Here is a 21,062-nt window from a genome sequence, read left to right as displayed (position 1 = left end):
AGATGCACAGCATCCTCTCTCTTCTTTTCAGTCATTCGTGCCTTCATTGATTCACCAGGCACCCACTCCACGTCCAGTGGGACACTGGGGACCTCAGATGGACACTGCTATGGAAGTCCACCTGGGTGCCGCTGGCCACGGGCCCCGCACAGAGCTCGACGATGAGGACTACCCCCAGGGTGGCTGGGACACGGTCTTCCTGGTGGCCCTCCTGCTCCTGGGGCTGCCAGCCAATGGGCTCATGGCATGGCTGGCTGGCTCGCAGGCCCGGCAGGGAGCGGGCACGCGGCTCGCCCTGCTCCTGCTCAGCCTGGCCCTCTCTGACTTTTTGTTCCTGGCGGCAGCCGCCTTCCAGATCCTGGAGATCCAGCATGGAGGGCACTGGCCACTGGGGACGGCCGCCTGCCGCTTCTACTACTTCCTGTGGGGTGTGTCCTACTCCTCCGGCCTCTTCCTGCTGACAGCCCTCAGCCTGGACCGCTGCCTGCTTGCGCTGTGCCCTCGCTGGTACCCCGCGCACCGCCCAGCCCGCCTGCCCCTCTGGGTCTGTGCCGGGGTCTGGGTGCTGGCCACCCTCTTCAGTGCGCCCTGGCTGGTCTTCCCCGAGGCCGCCGTCTGGTGGTACGATCTGGTCATCTGCCTGGATTTCTGGGACAGTGAGGAGCTCCCGCTGCGGATGCTCGAGATCCTGGGGGGGTTCCTGCCTTTCCTCCTGCTGCTCGTCTGCCACGTGCTCACCCAGGCTGCCTCCTGCAGAACCTGCCGCCACCAGCCCGGGTCCACGGCCTGCCGAGGCTTTGCCCGCGTGGCCAAGACCATCTTGTCAGCCTATGTGGTCCTGAGGCTGCCCTACCAGCTGGCGCAGCTGCTGTACCTGGCCTTCCTGTGGGACATCTACCCCGGCTACCTGCTCTGGGAGGCCCTGGTCTACTCTGACTACCTGATCCTGCTCGACAGCTGCCTCAGTCCCTTCCTCTGCCTCCTGGCCAGTGCCGACCTCCGGGCCCTGCTGCACGCCGTGCTCTCCTCCTTCGCCGCAGCTCTCTGTGAGGAGCGGCCAGGCAGCTTCACTCCAGCTGAGCCGCAGACCCAAGCGGACTCCGGGGATCAGACTCTACCAGGGCCAGTGGCTGAGGCCCAGCCGCAGGTGAACCCCACAGCCCGGCCGCTGTTGGAGTCCGTGGCCCAGCCACAGTCAGACTCTCTGGTCCAGCCTCAGCTGAACCCCGGGGCCCAGCCCCAGGAGAACCACGGGGCCCAGCGCCAGCTGGATGCTGGGGCCCAGCCACAGGCAAGCCCTGAGGCCCAGCCCCCTGGACCCCCGGCCAGCTCAGCCCACAGCCCCTGTGACGAAGCCTCCTCTGCCCCCTCCACGGATTCTACCCCAGAGGCCCCTGTGAACCCGGCCGAACCTGCTGCCTCTGAGGGAGAAAGCCCCAGCAGCGCCCCCCGAGAGGACGCCCTGGGTGCAGGCCCCACGTGACAGTCTGGGAAAGCCAGGGCCGCCAGGGCAGCAGAAGAGCTGGGGAGGCAGAGGAACCAGCCGGTCAGAGGACGACGGCTGTCGTGGAGGAAGTCCTCATGGAAAACCCCAGCGAGGCCCTTGGCCTGGCAGACGGACTTGGGCGACGTGAACACAACGCAGCCAAAAGTCCCAGACAGTCTGTTGTGAGCGTCATGTCCCTGCCCGGATCCCAGCAAGCTCCTCCGTGCTTGGCCCACACACGGTGGTCCAACAGTCCCCTGAGCTACCACAGCTGATGGTGCCCTGCCGGCCTCTGCCCTCCGATGCCCCCCAGACCCCACTGACAGTCTCCCCTTAGCCTCCGTCCTGCAGGAGAAAGACTGGCAGGGTGACTTCTCCGGGCTTGATCTGACCTCCCTGATCCTTCCCTCCCTGCCCTCCTTCCCGTCCCAACCTCTAACCTGGATACGAGGAGCCGAAGAGGAAGTCCCTGCAGAGAAGGGAGCCATTCTTCAGGACCCCAGGGTCTTAGGAGCCCACAGGCTGGCCTGGCATGGCCAAGCCCTCTCTGCCAGCCCCCTGCACCCAAGAGGCAGTGGGGCTGGGGCAGGACTTCCCTCAGCAAGGTGGTGGGCGCAGAGGCGAGAGCTAGCAAGCCTGGATTCAAATCCGGCGCTGGGTGACTCTGGACAAGCTGATTCACCCTCTGAGCTCCTGTTTCATCTGGCATTGTGAGGATTAAATGAGAAAGTGTGCAAGGTGCCTGGCAGGAACTGGCACACAGTAGGGGCTCAGTGAACAGGTGCTCTTTCTTCATGGACATCCAAGGATGTCCCTGCAGGGGCTGGGGATGGATTGGAGGAAGTGCCACCTGGCCTGAGCATCTGGGATCCTGTGAACTTCGGGGCAGATCATGGTGCCCATGACCAGCTCTGGGCTGCAGACACCCAGGTGGCCTGAGAGAGCATGGGCCCACCTCCGTGCCTCGGGCAGCTCCAGGGGACTTCAAGGTCTGCTACGTTTAAGGGTTCGAGTGTTCACCTGCCCATTCCCCACCATGGAGGAGGTGCAGAGTGCCCTGGTCCTGCCTCAGCCTGAGCCCCTTCTATACACTCAGCCCAGATGCAGAGATGGGAAGATGTCCAAGCAGAGAACTCTGGGGACCAGTGGCTCCAGAGATAGCACAGGCTCCTTGGAGGTCACACGGTGTCTCTAGGGCAGAGCCAACCTCCTCCCTCTTAAGTTGCAGACACTGCTAGAAAAACTAGGAAGTGCTGAAGGTCTATTTTCAGACCCCCCACGCCACTTCCTTTTCATACCCATCACTCTCTACTGGCACTCACCCCACCCAATCCCCAGGGTTCCAAAATCATGAACCCTTTCCCCTTTCACCCCCCGCCCCCCAACCGTTTCCCATTAGCTCAGCGTTGTGACCTTTAGAAGCTGAGAGATGCCCTTACCAGTAGGTGTAAATGACAATGACATTTTACGTGCTACCCTTCCCAGGGGTCTTGCTGTATAGGCAGACTGAAGTGGTGCAGTCAGATTTGGATTCTGGTTCCCAGGTCTCTCTTTGCCTCAGTTTTCTCCTCTGTAAAATGGGGTGATAACATTCCCTTTGCAAGTGTGGCTGTTGTGGTCATTAACCAAACCCAGGGATGGAAGCATGCTGGGTGGTGGTGTTGCTGAGACCAGCAGCATAATCATAGCATTTCCTGCAATTGTGGGCACCGAGGCTGGTGGGAGAGATTTCTGGACAGGCACAAATTTGTTGAATTCATTCATTCAGCAAATATTTATTGAGCACTTGTTAGGTGCTTTTTCAGCCAGCCTTCCATTTTGGGTGGGGTTAGCACATGGCCTCTAGTGCCCCTCAGAGGTTGTTTGAATCCTGGTTCTCCACAGCTCACCAGCTGTGTGATCTTCAGCAAGGCTCTTGGCCTCTTTGAGACTCAGTTTCCTCATCTGTAAAATGGGGATCATAATAATGGTTCCATTTTCTAAGAGTGTTAATCCCTGTGAAGTGCTCGGATCCTTGCCTGGCACACAGTGCTTAATAATTGTTAGCCACTAATTCAATTATGCCAGTGGACACCCCCAGGTCTCACTCAGGCCTGGGACAGCACTGACCCCCCAGAGCCCAAGTGGCAGCATCTTGCCCACCAGGCATTGCCTCCCCACCCCGCCCCACCACACAGCCTCCTCCTCCACTTTCCAAATGCTTTCACACTCCCCACCCCATTGGACTGTACACTTCCTGAGGGCAGGGTCTGGACTGATGTCCCCCTTGCAGAGTGCCCCTCTTCCTTCTCCCAGGTAGGGATCCCGAAGCTTTTTCACATGGCAGGCAGATCAGGGACTAAATCCTCAGTGCCAGCCACCTGCCTTCAACTCTGGTCCATACTCCTAACCCCACCTCTTGGGGGACCTCCCTGGCGGTCCAGTGGTTAAGACTCCGCGCTTCCACGGCAGGGGGTGTGGGTTCGATCCCTGGTTGGGGAACTAAGATCCCACATGTCACGCGGTGTGCGGCCAAAAGAAAAAAAAGATGCTACTAACCCTACCTCTTGGAGAGTGGGCCAGCCCCACCTCCAAGGTCCCAGAAAGGAACCGCACTCAAAATGGGTACTTGCCATCCAGGAGAAAGAGCAGTGCCATGAAGGGTTTTGTGAGATAAAGAGGAGTTCTCCTCCCGGCCCACAGAGGAGGGTTTTGTATCGGAGGAAACATGCACACCCAAGGCCAGAGAGGATGAAGGGAGGGCTTACCCCCCACATTCCACAGCCCCTCCCCTCACCCCTAACACACTCCATGGGGCTGGGCTCCTGTTGCCCTCTGGAAGATTCATCCCTTCTACAGGTGAGAGACACACTTCCCTCTCCTTCATAGGCACCAGACATTGAGAGCTGTGAATATGAACATTTTTCAATTCCACATTCAGGGCTGCCGTTCATTTATTCATTCAGTATACATTAATTGAACACATACTGTATGCTAGGTCTTGTTCTAGGAACTGGGGATATGGTGGGAAACAAGGCAAAGTGCAATCCTCAATTTGCGGACGTCCTAGCGGGACAAGGCAGACAAAAAGCAAATACACAAATAATTAGGGAATTCCCTGGTGGTCCAGTGGTTAGGACTCTGAGCTGTCACTCCTGAGGGCACAGGTTCGATCCCTGGTAAGATCCCACAAGCTGTGCAGTGCAGCCAAAAATAAAAAATAAAGCAAATACACAAAATAATTATACAATATAACATAAGGTAGTGATTAAGAACGTACAGGGGGAACAAGGAAGGGCCAGAGAGTGATGGGTGAGGGGGATGGTCAGGGAGGGCCCCCAGAGGAGGTGACATTTGAGCAGAGACCTGGAGGAAGTGAGGGATGGAGCCTTTTCAAGATCTGGGGACAGAGCTTCCAGATGGAGGGAACAGGACGTGCCAAAGCCCTGGGGTGGGAAGGGAGGTGGTGTATTTCAGGGATAAGGAGGGTCAGTGTCACTGGGCCACATGCAGAGAGGATGGAGGAAGGTAACAGGTGGGGGAGGGGGCAATGAGGGTGGGTCATTGATGTGATGAAGGGCAAAGGGAGAGGGTTCAGGGTAGGGGATCTGGTGTGGGCTTTAGACAGACCCCTGGCTGTTGCCTGGGAGACACAACAGAGAGGGAAGCTTTGTGGCTGCATTTCCTCTTCCAAACCACCCACATTCTGGTCCTGGGCTGTAAGGACTGGCCTGTCCTAGGGGTTATGGAGCAGTGGGAAAAGCAAGGACTTTGGAGTCAAACAGAATGCCAGATTAGAGGGGGCAGATTCTGCCTGTGGGGCCTACAGGGACACCTAAGCCTGCCAGGGTGGGATGGGGATGGGGTAGATCCAGGAGGCCAGCCTGTCTCAGGAGCTGGCCAGGAGGCGGGAGACATCTATGGACAGACCTCCAGGCCTCGGTGGGAGATGGTTGAGGAAAGAAAGGAAGGTTTGAGGGGTCTGGAGGTCATGGCCCTATTTCTCTTTCTAATAAGGAGGCCAGGCAGGACCCAAAGGTGTTCACCGGGGAGAATGAGAGGGCGGGGCCTTCCACTCGCCCCCTAAAACACCACTGTTTTTTATTTACATTGTACCAAGAGCACATACCTTTGTAACTTGAGGCACGTGAATATATCGCCTGTCCGAGTACTTACTATATTTCAGAGTCGAGGTAGACTCGACCGGGAAGTACGCACTGAGGTGGGGGATTGGGAGCGTGGGCTCCACCCAACCCTGGCGACTCCTGAGGACGCCGACAGGAGGAGCAAGATGGGGAAGGGGTCCGGGTCTGCCGCCAGGCTGCCGCACTACGGCCCCACCCCAAACCCGACCCCTGCCCCGCCCCTGCCCCTTTGCCCCAGAGGGACAGGGGGCTGTGGGGCGGAGCTCTCTCAGGCCCCGCCCAGGCCCCGCCCCCGCGCCCCCTGAGGCCCCGGCCCGCGCACTCCTCAGGCTCCGGCCTGCCAGGCAACAGCTCACAGCCTCCCGCCCCGCCCCTCCGCGCGTGACCTCGGCCCCGCCCCCTTGAGCCCCCGCCCCGCCCCCTGCCCCCCGCCCCTCTCTCCTCTGTCACTTCCTGATTCCCGCTTCCTGCTTCCCAGAGACTGGGATACGGAGCCACCCGAGGACAGTGCTGCAGCCTCCCGGCGTCCCTGGTGAGCGCGACGGGCCGGGGCTGGGGGCGCAGGCGGGGGGTTGGGCAGGACTTCGGGGGCAGAGCCGCAGGGGGCTGGGGTGGGGGTCGCGAGTCCGAGGAGCCCTTCCCCTCTGCGGCGCCCCACCCTCAGTCCCAACTCCCCCTGGCCGCTCAGCGTCTCCCCTGCCAGACCGGGATCCTTGAAGTTGGGCTCCTGCTTCACCTTGGACCCCGCTCTGAGGGCGCTCTGGGATGCTCTGTGGCTGGGAGCGGCGTCCCGACCCCCGCCCAGTCCTGCCAGGCCCCCTGGACCGGCTTGGGGCTCCCTGCACATTCCTGCAGGCACTGCACATTCCGTGGGACCCAGAACTGTGACCTAGCGCGGACGCACAACGGAGATCATTCCGGCCTCCTCTGTCTGTCCTCCCCATCACCCTGCTTCCAAATCCTGGGCAGGAAGGAGCCTGCTGGGAACTGACTAGGACCCACCAAGCAGCTAAGCTTGCACTGGTTCGGGCACCTCCCCCCTCCCCCACACGCATACCAGAGGCCGGGGAGAGGCCCTGGGTAGCGTCCAGCAGAGCCCCTCAGGACTCAGCAGTGGTTCTGCAGGAGGTCAATGCACTTCTGCCTTCAGATCCCGCCTTGGGGAGAGGCAGCCAGGTCTGCCCTGTGACCCTATCCTGTAACTTGGGAAACCGAGAGCCAGGCAGGTGATAAGGCCCAGGCGCCCTGTTGCATCCTCCCCACTCCCTTCGTGCAGCCCTGGGAGGCTTGGGGGTTGTTGGGATGGGCAGAGGCTGACCTATGCTTCTCAATCCTGCAGTCATGTTCCGCAAAGTGGTTCGGCAGAGCAAATTCCGACATGTGTTCGGGCAGCCTGTCAAGAATGACCAGTGCTATGAGGACATTCGAGTGTCCCGTGTCACCTGGGACAGCACTTTCTGCGCCGTCAACCCCAAGTTCCTGGCAGTGATTGTGGAGGCCAGCGGTGGAGGCGCCTTCCTGGTGCTCCCGCTAAGCAAGGTGGGCCCCAGCGGGGCTGGGAGGACACTGGAGCCAGCTTGGTCTCATCTGCCAGGTCTCTCTGCGCACTTCACAACCCATAATTTGCCCACCCCCACACTGCCGGGCAGGTGTCGTAATCCACATTTACTGCCTGGGAGGTGTTAGCCCAGATAGAGAAAGTCTGTTTTTTATTGCCATGGAGTCAGGGTCAGAGGCAACAAACATCTCCTGCTCACCTGGTGACACCTGTGAGGAAGAGGTGGGTCAGGAGGAGGCAGGGTGAGAGTCACATCTGGGCCACCTGTGGGCCCGGCCAACCGCGTCATTCCTCGTCCACAGAGGGGAGGGCTGAAGTTCTGGGAGGGATGGAGCCTGGGCATCTTGGGACCCCCTTGACTGCCCCCCTCATGCCTGCAGACTGGCCGCATTGACAAGGCCTACCCGACAGTGTGCGGACACACAGGACCTGTCCTGGACATTGACTGGTGTCCCCACAATGACGAAGTCATCGCCAGCGGCTCGGAGGACTGCACGGTCATGGTGAGGCATGGGGCTGTGATGGGGCGGGGGTCGCAGATGTGGCTCAAGGCTCGTGGCAGCGGGGCCAAGCAGGGGCCTCAGCTGCCCTCCCCACCCCTCCCCAGGTGTGGCAGATCCCGGAGAACGGGCTGGTCTCCCCGCTGACAGAGCCCGTGGTGGCGCTAGAGGGGCACACCAAGCGAGTGGGCATCATCACCTGGCACCCGACGGCCCGCAACGTGCTGCTCAGCGCAGGTCTGCACCGCCGCCCCCGCCCTGCCCCTCGATGCGCACAGCTCCGCAGCATCCCACACCCTCTCCCAGGCCCGTCTGACACCCAGGAAGGCTGAGGCCCACAGAGGTCGAGTGCCGGGTCGGGTCCCAGGGGGGTGGTCAGAGCTGATGGCGCCCCGCCCGGCAGGCTGCGACAACGTGGTGCTCATCTGGAACGTGGGCACGGCGGAGGAGCTGTACCGCCTGGACAGCCTGCACCCCGACCTCATCTACAACGTGAGCTGGAACCGCAACGGCAGTCTCTTCTGCACCGCGTGCAAGGACAAGAGCGTGCGCATCATTGACCCCCGCCGGGGAACTCTGGTGGCGGTACGTGGCCCTGGAGGGTGAGGATGGCCGCAGACTGGCCAAGGGGCTCTCTTGGGGCTCCACACTGACCGCTCCATCTCCCCGGCAGGAGCGGGAGAAGGCTCACGAGGGGGCCCGGCCCATGCGGGCCATCTTCCTGGCAGACGGCAAGGTGTTCACCACGGGCTTCAGCCGCATGAGCGAGCGGCAGCTGGCGCTCTGGGACCCAGTAAGTGGCCCGGCCGGCCCGAGCGGGCAGCCTCAAGACGGGCTCCACCCTGGGCGAGGAGGGCGGGGGTCACCGGGAGAGGCCTGTCGTTCCCAGGTTCTCAGCCTGGCACCTGAGGCACCCAGGACCTGGAGCCCTGCCAGCCTCTCCTCTCCCTGCCCCCTGCTCTCTGGCCTCCCCCACCGCCTCCACCTGCCTCCGTGTCTGCCCACAGTGTTCTTGCCCCCTGAAAGGCCCTTCCCTCCTTTGCTTGTCTGTTTCCACTCGGCTGTCCTTCGAGGCCCAGTGCAGAAGTCCCTTTCTCCAGGGAGGCTTCCAGCCTTTCCTGTGAAGTGCTCTGTCCCACAGTCTTAACCTTCTGTCTAGTGACCTCCAGGGGCCCCTCTGAGACAGCAGCTAGTGCTGCCCGGCACCCCTGGCTCCCGCATGGTGGGGACTTTCTCAGTACTTGCTTGGTGGCCTGGGGGTAGTCTGAAGGCCTGGAGTAGGCGGGGACAATGGGATAGTGGGAGTGGAGGGAGGGGAGCCAGGAGGGCCTGGCGGGGCTACACCATGTGGGCAAAGGGTGACAGTGGTAGGGGCAGTGCCAGCCGGCTTGTGAGGCTAGCTGGGGCCAGTCCCAGTGAAGAGTTAGGACAGTGAGGGGAGAGAGGAGGTTCTGACCTGGCCTGACTGCCCCTCAACCCATGTGCCAGGGGAACTTCGGGGAGCCCATGGCCCTGCAGGAGCTGGACTCTAGCAACGGGGCTCTGTTGCCCTTCTACGACCCTGACACCAGCGTGGTCTACGTCTGCGGCAAGGTAGGGCTGGGCAGGGCTGGTGGGGACAGGGAAGAGACAGGCAGGCCCGGGTGCTGACCCCTGCCCCCTCCCGCCCTGCAGGGTGACTCCAGCATCCGGTACTTTGAGATCACAGACGAGCCCCCCTACATCCACTTCCTGAACACGTTCACCAGCAAGGAGCCCCAGAGGGGCATGGGCAGCATGCCCAAGAGGGGCTTGGAGGTCAGCAAGTGCGAGATTGCCCGGTAAGAAGGTGGATGTAGGGGGCTGCTCAGGAGCAGGAACCGGCCCAGAGGGGCCCCGGGGTCAGGGGTCAGCCCGTGGGAGGGGCCAGGGTAAGGACTGGAAGGGGAGGGCAGAGGGAGCTGGGAGAGCTGGTAGGGGGCAGGTTCCACCCATGGGTCCTCCCTCCCCGCCCTTTCCCAGGTTCTACAAACTGCATGAGCGCAAGTGTGAGCCCATTGTCATGACTGTGCCACGAAAGGTAAGGCCACCTGGTTCCCTGCCCACCCACTCCCTTTCTAGCAGACAGACCACACAGGGGTGACCAAGGTGAGGCTTGTGAATGGGACATGGCCGAGTGTGGGTGTAGTCAGTGGGCTGGATAGATGCCAGCGTGCCCAGCCAGGGGCAGGCAGGGATGAGACACAGGGTGAACTGAGGCCTCGCTCTGCATGAGCCACAGGAGACAGATATTGGGCAGCCTTGGAGGTCTCCCTGTAGGAGGCAAGGCAGGACCAACAGCATGGCTGGGGCAGGGCCTCCAATGAGGGGTGGGTAGTAAGCCAGGCGAAGGCACAGAGGTGGGAATGGAAAGAGGAGCGGGGAGTCCGGCTGCAGTGGAGGCTCCCGTGAGGTGGGGATTCGGCCACATGTGGCTCGGCCTCTGCGCCCCAGCTGAGAGCCTTGAACGTGCTTCATTTCTCTCCAGCCAGCGTTTACTGAGGGCACAGGGTAGCGTGCCAGGCACGTCCAGGGAGCAGAGCTGAGGACGAGTTTGACGGGGCCAGCCCCAGGAACTAACTGTCCACAGGGCACAGACGTGGATCCCAGCGTCCCACAAAGCCACGTAGCTGGCCCCTGCTTGGGAAGGTGGGGGGAATCTTCAGAGGGAGCTGTTGGTGGTGTCCAGAGGGAAGTGAAAGAACAGATTTGAGCTTTAGAAAGGTCACTAGGGGTCAGGCCATGGGAAGATGGGTTGACAGGGTGCAAGCCTGGAGGCCAGGAGAGTGTTGAGGAGGTGGCCATTCAGGGTCCAGACGAGAGGACCCTGCAGGTGGGCCCCAGCTGACCCAGACCTCCCCCCCGCCCAGTCGGACCTCTTCCAGGATGATCTGTACCCCGACACGGCTGGGCCTGAGGCGGCCCTGGAGGCAGAGGAGTGGGTGAGCGGGCGGGATGCCAACCCCATCCTCATCTCCCTGCGGGAAGCCTACGTGCCCAGCAAACAGCGGGACCTGAAGGTCAACCGGCGCAACGTGTTATCAGACAGCCGGCCTGCCGTGGCCCCTGGCTCCCCCCGCCCGGGGGCCTCCACGCCTGCTGCCTTCACCAGTATTGCCGCCCCTGGCAGCAGCCTTGCCGGAGCCGGGGTAGGTGTCCCTCAGCTCAGGGTGGTGTTGGGAAGCCCAGGTGTTGCCCAGGTCTGCTGTGCCTGCCTGAACCACTCACTGCCCCTCTCTGGGCCTCAGGCCCCTCTGCCTGATAGTAGATTTGGGGAGGGCTGCAGCTCCGAAACCCCTACCCCCCGCTCATGTCCCTGCAGGAGGCTGGGAAGCTGGAGGAGGTGATGCAGGAGCTGCGAGCACTGAGAGCGCTGGTCAAGGAGCAGGGGGAACGCATCTGCCGCCTGGAGGAGCAGCTCGGCCGCATGGAAAATGGAGACGCCTAAGACCTCAGGCCCAGTGGACGCCACTCCCCATTCACCTCCTCCTCCCACCCCTTTCTCACTCAGCCTCCGCTGGCAGGTCACACTGACTCCGGCTGGCTGCCCCTGCCCCGGCTGACGGTTTCTGGGGCAGGTTCAGGGACCAGTCCACGCCCTGACCCATCCTGTGGGCCTAGGCTGGAGCCACTGCCTGGCTTTGGTCATTATTACTGGGGAGGATTTTTGTACCCAGGAGAGCTTCTACTCTGAGGGACCATCTCCCTCACCCCCACCCAGCCCCCCTGCTCCCTCCCCTGAGGAAGCAGGAGGGATGGGCTCTATATTTTCATTCCAAATAAAATTCTCTTTCTAAAAGCCAGGTTTGCCCTTCTGCTGCAAGGGTGGGACTGGGAAAGGAAGTCTGGACCCCTGGGGACATAGGGCGCCCCCATGGATCATAAATGTGGGAAAGGGCTTCCCTGGTGGCGCAGTGGTTAAGAATCCGCCTGCCAATGCAGGGGACACGGGTTCGAGCCCTGGTCCGGGAAGATCCCACATGCCGCGGAGCAACTAGGCCCATGAGCCACAACTACTGAGCCGGCGCGTCTGGAGCCTGTGCTCCGCAACAAGAGAGGCCGTGATAGTGAGAGGCCCGCGCACTGCGATGAAGAGTGGCCCCCTCTCGCTGCAACTGGAGAAAGCCTTCGCACAGAAACGAAGACCCAACACAGCCAAAAATAAATAAATAAAATAAAGAATTATTTTTAAAAAAAATAATAATAAATAAATGTGGGAAAGGTCTGGGGGACCGTGAGCATCCCCCGCCCCGCCCCCCCATAGCCCCAGCCTGGCCCGGGGAGAGGCCGGTGAGGATCTGGTGTGGATCAAGGTGGTTCTGAGAGGGGTGGGGGGGGCGACGAGGGTCCTGTCGCAGGGAGGGCTGAGCGGGGTGTCGTGGGCAGGAAGCGGAAGCGCCGAGTTAACCCCAGGTACGTCGAGAGCGCAAGCTCATTTCTCGCTCCACACGGCCAGGGCTGGAGGTGGGCGCCCGGAGCTGAGAGGCCAGCAGACCGATGGTGAGCGTGGAGCCTGCTGGGTCCTTGGGGTGGGGGCCACAGGAGGTCAGGGCTGGAATGTCTAGGCCCCGGAAGCTAAGGAAGGACCCCCCGCGGGCCCAGGGGCAGGAGCAGCCGGGCAGGGGGCAGAGGCTGGGCCTTCCTCTCACCTCACGTCAGACCTGGGCCTCCCTCAAGATTCAGGGGGTGGCCGCCCAGTGCCCCACTCCATGCCCGATCCCCCTTCAAGACCCCCAGGCGGACTCTTACCTACTCTGCTCGGGAGCTGGGGCTCGGCACAGCCTCTACTCGCATCCCTGGAGCCTGGGCAGACAGTGTGGGGTGGGGGAAGGCACAGTCTCTACTCGCATCCCTGGAGCCTGGGCAGACAGTGTGGGGTGGGGGAAGGCACAGCCTCTACTCGCATCCCTGGAGCCTGGGCAGACAGTGTGGGGTGGGGGAACGCTTGCTTGCATCTCGGCACCCCTCCCCCTGCACACCCCCCCACCTGCCTTGTTCCGACCGCAGGCTTCCTCTGGCAGCTGCACCCGCCTCCCCCAGCCCCTGGCCCTGCGAGGCCCGAGGCCCCAGGGACGGAGAGTTGAACGGAAATGCTGCAGCTGGGGCAGTCCCCGTGGCTGGGAGGGAGGTAGAGGGGTCTCAGTGACCCCCATCCTGGGACCTGGCCAAATGGAGGCTACACGGTTGCCTCGGGCTCGGTCCCCCCATCCTGGGCCTCAGGAAGAGCCAGCTCCAACACCAGCCTTGCAGGTGCCTTCCTTCCCTTCCATCCCCTCCTCCCGGGGGCAGAGTCTTTACAGATATTTCTTGAGCACCTACTCTGCGCTAGAAATTGTTTAGGTGCTTAAGGCAAAAAGATCCCCGTCTTCCTGGGGGGAAGATAAAAGAATAAGCATACTAAACAGGCAGAGTTATCTCCTGTGTCGGGGAGGGGGTAGGAGGGTAAAGCAGGGCTGGGCTGCGGGGATGAATGTCAGGGTAGTAATCCAGGCCAGCTTAGGCCGCGCTGAGGTGCCTTGAGCCAGGGTGAGCAGGGAGCCCTGTGGCTCTCGGGGGGATGGAGCATTCCAGACAGAAGGAACAGCCGGTGCACAGGCCCCAGGCAGGAGCCGGCTTACGCGGTGCAGTGGGAGAGAGGGAGGCGAGAGGGAGGAGGACGCATCGCTGGTGGACATCACAGAGCCAGGAGAGGCCTTACTGACTAAGGACTTGGGCTTTTCTGCTTGACTGTCCCCGTCTTACCCAAGAGGCAACCAACCCCAGGCAGTGAGCCCCTTCCTGTCTCCCCACAGGACCTGCCCTGCGTCCTAGGGCTCTGGGCACTGCTGGCCCTGCCAGGGGTCCTGGGCTCAGGCAGCGGTGCCAAGGACAGCCCGGGCTCCAGCTCCTCGGTCACTGTTGTCCTGCTGCTGCTGCTGCTGCTGCTGCTGGCCGCTGGCCTGGCGCTGGCCTGGCGCCGCCTGAGCCGGGACTCGGGGGGCTACTACCACCCGGCCCGCCTGGGCGCCGCGCTGTGGGGCCGCACTCGCCGCCTGCTCTGGGCCAGCCCGCCAGGCCGCTGGCTCCGGGCTGAGCTGGGGTCGCCAGAGGAGGACCCGGAGCGGCAGGAGGACGAGCAGGACGCGGAAGATGACTACGACCTGGGTGGTGGCCACGGGGAGCGTGAACCCCAGGAAGGGGTGCAGCATGGAGAGGGGCCCAGCCCACAGCAGGCCCCGGAGCTGGCCGAGGAAGCCTATGACGAGGACGCCGAAGGGGGCCTGGGCCTCGGCTCCCAGGGGCCGGTGGGCTCAAGGGGCAGCGCCGAGGCCCTGCTGAGTGACCTGCACGCCTTCGCTGGCAGCGCGGCCTGGGACGACAGCACTAGGGCATCTGGGGGCCAGGGCCTCCACGTCACCGCACTGTAGGAGCCAGCCCTGGTGCCCCATCCCAGTCACTGTGCCTCTGCTTCCCGAGCTGCCATGGCTGGACACAGCCTGCCCTGGGCTCGTGTCACCCACACCCCCGCTTGGAGAGCCTCAGACAGTCGCTCCCTGCCACGAGTTCTAGTCCGCAAGTCTGTGTATCCCTGGCCCCTCCAGGAAGGCCATCCGTCCCCAGGGGCACTGGGCAGCCATCTGAAATAAAACCCCTCTGGCCCCGCCGTTCTGTGGTCCTGTCACGGCCCCTCCCATCCCTTAGCAGGGATTCCTCCCGGCACGACCCCACCCGCCCCTGCTCCAGAAGGCCGAAGGAGAAGCCAGGTCAGTGCCATGATTGAATACTTTAATAATCCAAGGGCACAGCTCAACTGCGGGAGGCCAGGGGGGCAGCCCCCCTCGACTGGCAGCCGTAGTCTGCAGTCCTTCGTGTTCATGATTCAGGGGCACGGCCACCCCCAGCAGAGACACACTCACGCACACTCGCTCCTGTACCCCTAGGCACAGCCCCAGGTCTCTGGAACTGGCCCGGGGTCCCGCTGCCCTCATCTCCACCCACCCTCTTAGCGCCCGGGGCGCCCACGGCCTTTCTTGGACTTCTTGGTCCCTGAGGGGGGTCGGATGGGGAGGGGGGCAGTGCTCGAGGGCGGTGGTGGTGGCAGCGGCGGCAGCAGGAGAGGGGGTAGAGGGGGCTCCGGGGGCTCTGGTGGGCCGGGGCTGGGCCGGAATCCCTCAAAGGGCGAGAACTTCAGGGGGCTGCAGGGGAAACCAAGGCAGAGTCAGCATTTACTGGCACGGGGCCAGGATGCAGTCAAGTGCCCACCCAGGCAGCCCCTGCCATAGAAGTCCCCATGGTAGACGGAGAAACAGAGGCTGAGGCTGGTTCAGAGACGGCCAAGGCAGCCCTGGGGTTGACGGCAGAGCCAAAGCTAGAACGGGCCCCCGCCCCACGGTACCTGATGGGGGTCCAGGGGCTGCTGTTTAGGCGCCTGGGGGAGCGCAGCTTGGGCTGGAAGGAGAAGCCCTCCTTGATGCTGTCCAGGACGGAGGGCGCCACGTACGTGAAGCCCTAGGGGGCAGAGGCGGGGCCAGGCGATGCTCAGGGTCTGCCGCTCCTTGGCCACACCCCTGCCCGTGTCCCCCTAACCCTCAGGCCCCCAGACCTCACCAGGAAGGCCTGGTTGGCGCTCTCACTGAGGGCCGTGTCGTCTGGACTGTCCACCGGCGTCTGCCTCGTGAAGTGGGAGTCAAACTGGCTCACGTCCTCCTCCGACTGCTGTGGGCACCCCGGGGGGAGAGTCAGGGGTGTCCAGGACAGGGCCCTCCACCCGCCCGCAGGCCAGTGGGACCTCCACTCACCAGGGAGGGCCGGAAAGGGGGGTCCACGCGGCGGGCCAGGAGGTCGTCCCAATTAACGTGCCGGAAGAAGGGGTGCCTCTGTGGGCAGAGTGCCCCCAAACGTGCCAACATTTCACCCTCCGTGGCTCCCTCAGAGACTCTCCCTGCCCTAGAGCCCTGCCCCCTGCACCCAGACACCCTTGGGGTCTCAGCCCTGCCCCTCGTAATGGTCCCAGACCCACCTGCACATCAGCGGCGTCCCCGGGGCCACCCCCGATACGTTGGCTGGGATTCCGCTTCAGAAACTGCAGGACAAGGGCAGGGGGTGAGGGTCTCAGGCAGAGGTACCAATTGTTTCCGAGTGGCCCCAGGAGGTGGGGAAAGGTGAGAAAGGGGTCGTGGCTCGCGGTGGGGGCCTTGGAGTGTGGTCTCCACCTACTGACACCCTCAGGATTTTCAAGGTTTGGTGCCATGGCCCCTTCTCCACAAAGCCTTTGCTGGCATCACCCCAGGGCACATTCGTGGGGATCCAACTCACAATCTGGGTGGGGTGCCTCGCCTCCCACTTTGATCCCCAGTGACCGACTTTTTGAGGAGAGCGGCCAGTGCGTGGCGCAGGTCTCGCTGATGAGGACTCGGACTAGGGACCTGTCCACGGTCGGCAGCCGGTCTGCGGCAGAGCTGACGTCGCACACCTCGCAGCCGGTGCTCCTCATCCCAAAGGCACATCGTACAAGTGGGGGAAGGGGAGAGGGGAGCTCCAGCAGCCCTGGCCCAGGGAGACTCAGGAGCCCATGCGGGGCCTGGGAGAAGAGACGGGGGCCGGACCAAGGGCAGGAGGGAGCCCACCTTCTTGACGAGGTCCCGGGCATCCGGGGTGAGGTAGGCGGGCAGCTCCAGCTTCCCTCTGATGATCTTGTCCATGGTTTTCTTCCGGTTCTCTGCAGTGAAGGGTGGCTGGAGAAGGCAGAGGGTGAGAGGAGCCTTGCGGGCCTCCCACTGGGCCCGCCCCTGCCCCGGGAGGGGGCCCTCCTCCCGCCCCCATGCCCACCCTCCCGAGGAGGCTGGACTTGCCGATCCAGTGAGCATGTCGTACATCAGGGCCCCCAAGCTCCACCAGTCCACCGCCCGGTTGTGGCCACTGCGCACCAGAATCTCAGGGGCCCTGGGGGCCAGGTGGAACCATCAGTCAGGCCGAGCCCTGCCTGGCTGTCCGCCCGACCCCTGGGCCCAGCCGGCTGCCGCTTACATGTACTCGATGGTGCCGCAGAAAGTGTGGGTGACGGCACCCTCGTGAATCGACTCCTTGCAGAGGCCGAAGTCCGTCAGTTTGATGTGACCTGAGGAAGAATGTTAGGGCGGGTCGGTCAGGACCCCAGGCCACCCCACAGGGCTCAGCCCTCCCCACACATGCGCACCCTGGCTGTTGAGCATGATGTTCTCAGGTTTGAGATCCCTGTAGATGATGCCTTGGGAGTGGAGATGGCCCAGGGCCAGTGTGATCTCTGACAGGTAGAAACTGCAGAGACAGGACAGGGTGAAGGCAAGGGCGGGGGGTGGGGGGGGGGCGGTGGAGCCAGGCCCTGGCAGGGAGGGGTCCCTGGACCCCCTCAGGAGAGAGGCTGGAGGTAACACCCACCAGGCCGTGTCTTCCAGGAAGATGCCCTCTCGCTCCAGATGTGTGAAGAGCTCGCCGCCTGCGACACAAACATGTCAGCAGCTGTGTGCTGGGACCAAGCTCTTCTGCTCGCCGAGCCTTGGTTTCTTCTCGGGGAGAGTGGGGCTCGTAATTCCCGCCCTACCTGCCTCCCAGAGCTGCCGTGGGGACTCAATTCAATTCAGCAAACGTCTACCGACGCCTACTCGGTGCCTGGCCCTGTGCTGGGTGAAGCTGGGGACAGAGATGAAGAGACCCAGCCACTGCCTGCAGGACGCTCAGTCTAATGGGGAGACAGACACGCACACAGCTGCTCCAATATGCCAGACTGAGGCAACGGCTCTGAGAGCCTAACCCAAAAAACTTCACAGAGGAGACAGGAGGACACAATTAACCCCAATGTGAGGGGACAGAGAAAGTCCCTGACAGCGGTGAGACTTAAAGGGGATGCAGAGATGGAGCGCAGGAAATGAAGCTCCCAGGGCTCATCGGGACAGATGGGGTCAGTGGGAAAAGCAGGCCCGGATCGCTTCGTGGCGAGCAGGGGACACCAGGCCAAGGAGGCCAGGCTTGATCCGGGCAGTTGCAGGGAGCCATGGAATTCTGAGTAGGAGTGTTGGGGGCAATCCCGTGCTCTGAGACGATGACCCTGGAAGTTGGTGGAGGAGACACTAGGAAGAGGGTGAGCTGGAGGCTTCGAGGCCAGTTAAGAAACAACTGTGACACCTCCCCTCCACCCAAGAGAGTAGAGAGGATAGAGGACACTGCAGAGAATGAACCACCTGGATTGGGATCTGACTGGATGCAGGGCACACAGGAGAGAGGACCAGGACATGAAGGGCTACTGGAAATGGACAAAACAACCCTCTGGATATCTATACAAACTCCCACCATTCCCATCCACCCCCAACACTGGTGAGGGATACAAGAGGCACTGGACAGACGTTTGCTGAATGAATGAATGAATGAATGAATGAACAAACGGACAGAGGGATGGATGAGGTGGGGCGCCCCTGGCCATTCTACATACCACATCTCTCCCAGCTCCCCCCAGAGCTCCCTGTGCTGGTCCCCTGGCCTTGCCCACACCCCGGATGGGCCCGCACTCATACCACTGAGGCACTCCAGGATGAGGTAGAGTTTGCCGCCAGTCTGGAAGGCATAGGCCAGTTCCACAATGAAGGGGTGCTTCACTGACTCTAGAATGTTCCGCTCAGCCCGCGTGTGCGCCGTGTCCTTGGCGTTGCGCACAATTTTGGCCTGCAGAGGCAGGGATCGGTTAGAAGGTGGGCCCCCAGGACTCCCTCAGTCCCTCCAGCCATTCTCTATCACCCCATTGTATTTCTCCATAATTCTTTGGCTATCAGCAACCATCCTTTCCAGGGACTGGTTTATCCTAGTAGCATGGTGTTTCTCGCCTCCGCACTCATGACATTTGGGGCAGATAATTCTTTGCTGTGGGGGGCTGTCTTTTGCATTGTAAGACCTTTAGCAGAATCCCTGGGCTCGACCCACTGGATGCCTGTGGCAGCCCCTCTCTACTCGTGACTCAGAAATGTACACCGACATTGCCAACATTGCCAGATGTTGCCTGGGAGGCAATACGCCCATGGTTGAGAATTACTGCAAAACAATATAATTGCTACTGACAATAAACAATTAAGTGCCCAAGATAGTGACCATCTCCTCCACCACGTTCACTGCTGTCTCCCAAAGGCCGGTGTAGTACATTGGGAATGGCAGCCACTGGGTGAGGATCTGTCGGCTGAACGAATGACTCACCTTCCTCAGGACTTTCATGGCATATATTCTGCCCACACTGGTGCCCTGCACCTTTCGCACCTGGAACACCTGCAGGGCAGGGGAGACAGGATCAACCTCCCTCTCCATATCCTATCTTCAAAAAGCCCTACCCTGAAGCTCTGGCACTGGGACCAAGAGGCCCACCCAACAGTGGGGCGGTAAAGATTTCAAGTCCGATTCTAAGAGGATTTACAGTCGAACTTTTTTTTCTTTTAACTTTTTGGCGGCGCGGCATGTGCGATCTTAGTTCCCCGACCAGGGATCGAATCCCCGCCCCCTGCATTGGAAGCACTGGACCGCCACAGAAGTCTCTATAAGTCTAATTTGTTTTGAGACCCTTTGGTGCAGCAAGACTGAGGCTGTGAGGCCAGTGAGGAAGGAGGAGGGCCGGTACCTTGCCATAGTTCCCCTTGCCCAGCACACGCAGCAGCTCAAAGCAGTGGGGCCCGATGCGCTCAGGGCCCGGGTTCACACTGCTCTCAGTCAGCTCCACCTCCTCATAGTGTCCCACAGGCCTGTGGACACAAGAAGTTAACGGGCGCAAGCTCCAGTGCTCCTCAGGTCCCCTTCCCCAGCCCATTCCCTCCTCCCCCAACACGACCCTCACTCACTCCAGGCCAGCCGCCCTCAACTCGGCAAGGGGACACACGTCCTGTGAGAAACCGAGGGGTAAGAGGCAAGGGAGGTGCCAGGCTCCCTCCCCGCAAGCTGGACTGCTTGGCCCAGGCGTGCAGATGGTGAGGAACGGGAGCTGGCAGGCCATGGGCCAGGACTGGGGAGGAGAGGCGAGGGCAGGAAAGGGAGACGCAGGGGAAGGGCTGGGGGCCTGCAAGACAGGTGGGGGTGAAGGTAGGGTCAGAGCCTAATAGTGGCCGGGATCTTAGACCGGGGTCTGCAGGAGAGGAGCCCACTCTGGGAGCAGGGGGGTGGCGGCGGGCGCACGGGCCATCCCACCGCCTGGATGATGGGATCGAGCCGGGATCGAGCCGGGATCGAGCCGCGCCCGGGCGGACCACTCACCGCGGGGCTGAACTCTGGCTCGCCCTCGCCCTCGCTGCCTTCCTCCGTCTCCAGGTCCAGGTCAAACACCGCCGCCATGGCTGCGCCGGCCCCGCGGGCCCAGGCGCTTACCCAGCCGCGCTCTGACTGACAGGCCGGCCCGGGCCTTACGTCATCACTCCGCGACGGCGGCCTCGCGCACCGATGACGCAAGAGGCTGCCCCTCCCGCGAGCCGGCGGCGAGAAAAGTTGGCGTCCGTCACAAGGCATCTCGGGAATGGTAGTTCCTGAGTGCAGGGGTGCTAAAGCCCGCCGAACCTTCTTCCGCGGGCCCCTCAGTCTTCCCAGCACAGCTTCACCCGGGGCGGCACAGGACAAGGGCCTCCTGGAAGCCGACCATTTTGGTTCTGGGGCGACTTTGACTTTGGACGGGGCAGAGTCCAAGTGCATTCAGGTGTGAGTGTAAATGCAATTCCCAGCCCCGTTGGAGCCCTACACTGCCAGGTTGGGTGGTGGCGAGAGGCGGGTCGAGTATATCTCTCTGTTCGCCTCTGAAAGGGAGCCGGCTGCTGCATCACGGTCTCTAACGTGCACCCCGCTCGAGGACCCGCAAGTCAGCATTTACTGCTCCGTGCTCAGCTCACTGCTGGGCTTTGTTGCCAGATTCCTGCCGGAAAGGGTTTGAGTCTCACTGATCCACCCGTAATTATGGGCTTGTGCTGTGCGTCAGACACACGAACTTGTGTTTGGTGACACTACAATAATGAACACACCAAACCTAGTCTGTGAGTTTAGATTTGGGGATGGATTCTTGTTGGATGGGACTCTGGGAGTGTGAACTGGGCCAAACCAGGCCTTGGATGAGTTCTGATTTTTGGAAGCTGTCTGGGTGTGCATTCCAGTTGGACAGGGGAGGCTAGACATGAGCTCAAGTGGACAGAATTCAGGGTCTCCAGGCTGGAGGAGGGTTATCTGGTTGGGTGTGACCCTCGTTGTAATTCCACCCTCGGGTTTGGGTCCTGGTGTAGGTGCCCCTGGCAGGCCCCTCGCCAAAGGTCAACCCAGAGGCCTGGTCAGTGTGGCGGTTTATTCTTAGCTCTAGATGCTACGGGTATCCCCTAACTACCTCTCCCTCCCCCTTCCCCATCCCCTGTCTACCT

At 61.9% G+C, this 21,062-nt stretch overlaps 4 protein-coding genes across 10 annotated transcripts; 3 read left to right on the top strand and 1 right to left on the bottom strand.

Moving 5' to 3' along the window:
- The first annotated feature begins 1 nt into the window (after position 1).
- Positions 2-5,580, top strand: GPR152 (G protein-coupled receptor 152). Its single transcript, XM_082409803.1, has one exon. The coding sequence runs from the start codon at positions 98-100 to the stop codon at positions 1,481-1,483; it is 1,386 nt and encodes a 461-aa protein (XP_082265929.1). The 5' UTR covers positions 2-97; the 3' UTR covers positions 1,484-5,580.
- A 432-nt stretch (positions 5,581-6,012) lies between these two features.
- Positions 6,013-11,485, top strand: CORO1B (coronin 1B). 4 transcript variants are annotated; one of them, XM_082409780.1, is made up of 12 exons: positions 6,100-6,142; positions 6,466-6,738; positions 6,950-7,149; positions 7,549-7,671; positions 7,776-7,905; positions 8,072-8,253; positions 8,342-8,461; positions 9,157-9,261; positions 9,343-9,488; positions 9,670-9,727; positions 10,557-10,835; positions 11,009-11,485. In XM_082409780.1, exons 3-12 carry the CDS (start codon positions 6,952-6,954, stop codon positions 11,132-11,134), a joined length of 1,467 nt encoding a protein of 488 aa, XP_082265906.1. In that variant the 5' UTR covers positions 6,100-6,142; positions 6,466-6,738; positions 6,950-6,951; the 3' UTR covers positions 11,135-11,485. The 4 variants fall into 4 exon arrangements, with proteins under 4 accessions (XP_082265905.1, XP_082265906.1, XP_082265907.1 ...); XM_082409781.1 differs by having other exon boundaries at positions 6,108-6,142; positions 6,580-6,738; XM_082409779.1 differs by lacking the exon at positions 6,466-6,738 and having other exon boundaries at positions 6,013-6,142.
- Positions 11,486-12,057: 572 nt separating this feature from the next.
- On the top strand, positions 12,058-14,330 carry PTPRCAP (protein tyrosine phosphatase receptor type C associated protein). Its single transcript, XM_082409842.1, has 2 exons — positions 12,058-12,186; positions 13,479-14,330. Exons 1-2 carry the CDS (start codon positions 12,184-12,186, stop codon positions 14,091-14,093), a joined length of 618 nt encoding a protein of 205 aa, XP_082265968.1. The 5' UTR covers positions 12,058-12,183; the 3' UTR covers positions 14,094-14,330.
- A 107-nt stretch (positions 14,331-14,437) lies between these two features.
- Positions 14,438-20,971, bottom strand: RPS6KB2 (ribosomal protein S6 kinase B2). Of its 4 annotated transcripts, none has more exons than XM_082409758.1 (15): positions 19,924-20,971; positions 19,515-19,729; positions 19,298-19,418; positions 18,883-18,951; positions 18,213-18,360; positions 17,083-17,140; positions 16,862-16,962; positions 16,693-16,783; positions 16,518-16,608; positions 16,293-16,400; positions 15,686-15,748; positions 15,465-15,542; positions 15,274-15,381; positions 15,062-15,174; positions 14,438-14,861 (listed from the first exon to the last, which is right to left on the bottom strand). In XM_082409758.1, the coding sequence occupies exons 1-15, from the start codon at positions 20,350-20,352 to the stop codon at positions 14,669-14,671; spliced, it is 1,986 nt and encodes a 661-aa protein (XP_082265884.1). In that variant the 5' UTR covers positions 20,353-20,971; the 3' UTR covers positions 14,438-14,668. The 4 variants fall into 4 exon arrangements, with proteins under 4 accessions (XP_082265884.1, XP_082265886.1, XP_082265885.1 ...); XM_082409760.1 differs by having other exon boundaries at positions 15,274-15,378; positions 19,515-19,555; positions 19,924-20,966; XM_082409759.1 differs by having other exon boundaries at positions 19,515-19,555; positions 19,924-20,959.
- Between the last annotated feature and the right edge of the window lie 91 nt (positions 20,972-21,062).

The sequence above is a fragment of the Balaenoptera physalus genome (assembly GCF_965194825.1).
Source record: "Balaenoptera physalus genome assembly, chromosome: 10".
NCBI lineage: Eukaryota > Metazoa > Chordata > Mammalia > Artiodactyla > Balaenopteridae > Balaenoptera > Balaenoptera physalus.
Note: the sequence above shows the minus strand (reverse complement) of the source record. Positions and strands in the feature narration are given on the sequence as shown.

Coding starts and splice junctions, on each gene's coding strand:
- GPR152 (XM_082409803.1), top strand. CDS start 98: ATGGACACTGCTATGGAAGTCCACCTGGGTGCCGCTGGCCACGGGCCC.
- RPS6KB2 (XM_082409758.1), bottom strand. CDS start 20,352: ATGCACTTGGACTCTGCCCCGTCCAAAGTCAAAGTCGCCCCAGAACCA. Junction 16,401..16,517: donor ACGACATGCTCACTGGATCG/GCAAGTCCAGCC, acceptor TGCCTTCTCCAG/CCACCCTTCACTGCAGAGAA. Junction 15,382..15,464: donor CCCCTTTCCGGCCCTCCCTG/GTGAGTGGAGGT, acceptor GGGTGCCCACAG/CAGTCGGAGGAGGACGTGAG.
- CORO1B (XM_082409779.1), top strand. CDS start 6,952: ATGTTCCGCAAAGTGGTTCGGCAGAGCAAATTCCGACATGTGTTCGGG. Junction 8,462..9,156: donor AGCTGGCGCTCTGGGACCCA/GTAAGTGGCCCG, acceptor CCCATGTGCCAG/GGGAACTTCGGGGAGCCCAT. Junction 10,836..11,008: donor GCAGCCTTGCCGGAGCCGGG/GTAGGTGTCCCT, acceptor ATGTCCCTGCAG/GAGGCTGGGAAGCTGGAGGA.